The following is a 3,782-nucleotide window of genomic DNA, read 5'->3' on the forward strand; positions in this document are numbered from 1 at the left end:
TTGTCGAATTAAAGCGACATTGCAGGCTGAAGCAGTCACAACTCCCTCCTTTTTCATGTTTTTCACTGTGATCTATTCCAGGTATTATCTTTCATTGAGGCTTCAATTCCGATTTTGCTAACTTTTGCTCCGGAATTAGTTGAGAATTTTTTGTATGTTTTCAAATTTCTTGCGATGTTTGTTTATATTTGCGTTATACTTTTTGCGAGATGAATTCAGCAAGTACCTTCATTTGATAGTAAATACTTCGTTGTTTTCATAAATTATGGATTCTCTTCGTGCTAGGGTTCCGCAGTCAGGCCTGACCTTAAATGTGAAGCTCACAACTGCATTACGGTTAGTGTGTGTGTGTGAGAGTGATTTTATTTTTGTCCAAGGTGTATTTCTTATTTGTGATGCAGAATGATTATCTGCAGTTTAGGCGTGAATGCTTATACGTCATATCTTTTACACTTGTTTGGTTTTAATGCTATAGATTGAGCAAAGCCCATGTGCTGATTGGTGGGATTAAGGGGACAGTTTCTGAGGTTTATTTCCCTGATCTCTTTTCCTTTTTGCAATAATTTGCTTGATGCAATATATTACAAAAAGTCTATATCCTGCCTCCTTTTTGAGTATATTGCAGGTCTGCAAGAACATTGTGTTAGCTGGTGTTGGAAGTGTTAAATTGGTGGATGATAGTCCAGTGACAGAGGAAGCATTGAGTGCTAACTTCTTGATTCCTCCTGATGAGAAGCTCTATGCTGGACGTTCAATTGCAGAGGTTTGCTGTGACTCTTTGAAGGATTTTAACCCAATGGTTTACGTCTCTGTGGGAAAAGGTCTGCAGCTTTGCAGAATACCCTATATATGTTCTCTATTGAAGTTTATTTTTCCTGACCATGTTCTTGTATTAATTGGTTGTTAGCTATGGTATTGGTTTTAAATTTGAGGGAGACCACTTAGTATCCAAGTATGCCAGGTTGGGATTAAATTCCTCTTGTGGTAACATGAGCTTTTTGATTGTTGGCTATTGAACTACTGCTTGCTGAATATTTCGTAATTTGATATCTCATAGCAGCAAGTCTGATGCTATGTTCAGAATCAAGTTGATATATCCTTGAATAAGAAATTATAAGGAAATAGTATGAAACTATTGCTAATTATGTTTTTACACTTATATAATGTGAAATTTTTCGAAAAGTAAATGATATACATGATTTCCTTTGTTTGGTTTGGTAAGAGAACCTGATATGGTGATATGGTTAATAGTGACCATATTGAGAAGCTATTTTACTTGGACTCCCCTCAAGTCATTAGATGTATCCAACATAGATAGTTTATACTCTGCTGTGCTTACTTATGATTTTCGAGGATCATAGTGTATTTGGATGATATTTCAGCATAATTGGAGAGTTTAGTGTATTGAGACTTTTAGTCTTCACGTCTTTATGCTTAAGTTAATGTGCTATTGACTTTGGCTGTGGCTTGGTTTGTTGGGGGTTAGTCAGCTAGTCTTAGACTTTGTCAAGGTTATTCACTCTTTGTCGTTAATATCAAGTCTTTCACATTGACTGATGAAGTGCATCAACAGATGTTTTTGCTTGTATTAAAAATGTTAATGTGTCCTTGGTATATTGTTACAGAAAGTAAGAAAATGGAAAAGGGTAGAAATTCCTTTTAAATTGAGTTAGAGAAAGTAAGCTGATTTTAATCTTTATATCATATCTATGTTAAGATTTCCCCTTTTTTCTAATTTTATGTCTCTCTTATCTTCTTTCAGATTTCTGTTGGTTTTGGAGTTTATGTAATAACTGTTGGCAATTATCACAGGAAAACAAGGTGGAGATGCAGGTAATTAGACCACCAAGTTCAGGGAAAGCTAAAATCAATGGAAATCCTAAAAGCAGAGAGAAGAAATTTGCTTTGTTGCAAGATGTATTCATTAAATCCCATCAACTTTTTTCTGTTTTTTTTTAAATATGAAGTACATATTTTTTAATTGGATCATCTTAAATCTTTTTTTTGCTTAAGGTATGTTTTTGGAATTGAAATTTAGGTTGATAAACTGAAGAAGAAGCTCAGAGAGAAGAAAACATACATAGGGCTCTCCAAAGAGCCTTTAACAGGCCTTTGGGTGCTCTTCCTTGGTTACCTCCATATCTCCCTCCTAATGTAAGCAAAACTCTTCTATTGAGGTGTTGGTTGTTAATGAGAGTTTATTCTTTTTTATGGAATTGAAAAATGTGCAGATGTGTATATTTAATCATGTTCGTCATACTGCTTTCTATGGTCTATCGTCACGCTTAAATATACAGGTCTTATTCTGCACCTGATTCTAGTCTATTGCTAATTTTCATAGTTGTACAAGAGCATTCAGATGGGCCACATGCTGTTCTTTCATTTTTGTCAGCTTATACTCATCTGAGTTATCATTATTTTCACTCTCTGTGTTTTTCTGCCTTTGGGTTTGTCCACACTCACTTCTAATAAAGTGGGGGCTCCAATACCATGCCAAGCAAAGTACAAATAATAGTCAATTTCTAGCAATATCCATTAACCCAAATGTCTTGAAAAAAAAAGGAAAAACAAGCTTAAACTTTGCTTGGGTCATAATTAGTTTAAGACTTATAAACATTTTTCAAATTTGAGAAGACGCAGCATACCAACTTAGAGTAACTCAAAGCAAAGATCAACAAGTAGTTTCAATTTTGTTGCTCATTGAAACTACTTGTTGATCTTTGCTTTGAGTTAGTGCAGGTGGTGGGGTTGGGTTGCAGGGGGTTAGTGCAGGTGGGAGTGCAGTGGTGGGGGTGCAGGGGGTGGGAAGGGAGAGGCGGGGGTGCAGGGGGTCAGTGAAGGGGGGGAGTGCAGGGGTAGGAGTAGTGGGGGTGGACTTCACGGCTAGTAACTGGACTTGTGCATTTCACTTTCACCCACCAAATATATTTGCAGCACTACAAATACAAGTAGTTTGTGGGTTATAAATTTAGCTTTTGTTTTTGTTCTGGACTAAGATTAAAACTCCCATTTTTGTTCTGGGAATTTATTTCAATGTTACTTGTTTGCTTCATTTATTGCTTGTAGTTTGTGGGTTATATTTATGTTGTTTAATTCTGCAAAAAGAATGTGAGAGATTTCATCTGTACTTTAATTATGAGCCGTCCATTTTTTCTCAGCTTGAGGCGCATGTGGAAAAGGTCACTACACAGATGGAAGAGGTGGAGGCAAGGAATTCGACTACTACTTTATTTCCCGACACCGGGATCTATTTTGCATACATATATTTAATCTAGGTAGTTTGTTTAACTGTAGACATTTAGTGTCTATATTTTATCGGCATCTAGCTTATTAGTTTCTAGATTTGCCGATATATATTTTTGTAGAACCCGACTTCTACTTTATTTCCCGACATCGGGATCTCTTTTGTGTACACAAGTTTAATCTATTTCATGTAATTATATAATTATTTACGCAAATTATAATATATATGAAAATCGCATATTTTTGTAATTGAAAAATTGACAATGTGATGCGATGCGGGCTCAGGTTCAATGTATTATTTCGGTGCTGTCGTGCAGTAGGTACAGGTTTAATTATAATATATAATATTATAATACTATTTAACGTAATAAAAAATAAGAACGACGGCTAAACTTCACACAACGACGGCTAAACGGTCGTACAAAGAAACTATTGTTGATGGCTACACATTAAGCAACGTCGGCTTCAACAATGAGCGACTGCTTGTAGCCGTCGCTGAATCACCATTTAACGACGGCTCAAAACCGTCGTTGTCTCCA

General features: G+C 35.9%; 1 protein-coding gene across 1 annotated transcript; it reads left to right on the forward strand.

The window, feature by feature from the left end:
• Nucleotides 1-265: 265 nt before the first annotated feature.
• On the forward strand, nucleotides 266-3,457 carry LOC125498527 (SUMO-activating enzyme subunit 1B-1-like). Its single transcript, XM_048646751.2, has 5 exons — nucleotides 266-336; nucleotides 476-527; nucleotides 626-763; nucleotides 2,039-2,154; nucleotides 3,159-3,457. The coding sequence occupies exons 1-5, from the start codon at nucleotides 266-268 to the stop codon at nucleotides 3,268-3,270; spliced, it is 489 nt and encodes a 162-aa protein (XP_048502708.1). The 3' UTR covers nucleotides 3,271-3,457.
• Nucleotides 3,458-3,782: the final 325 nt, after the last annotated feature.

The sequence above is a fragment of the Beta vulgaris genome, chromosome 6, assembly GCF_026745355.1.
Source record: "Beta vulgaris subsp. vulgaris cultivar EL10 chromosome 6, EL10.2, whole genome shotgun sequence".
NCBI classification, from domain to species: domain Eukaryota; kingdom Viridiplantae; phylum Streptophyta; class Magnoliopsida; order Caryophyllales; family Amaranthaceae; genus Beta; species Beta vulgaris.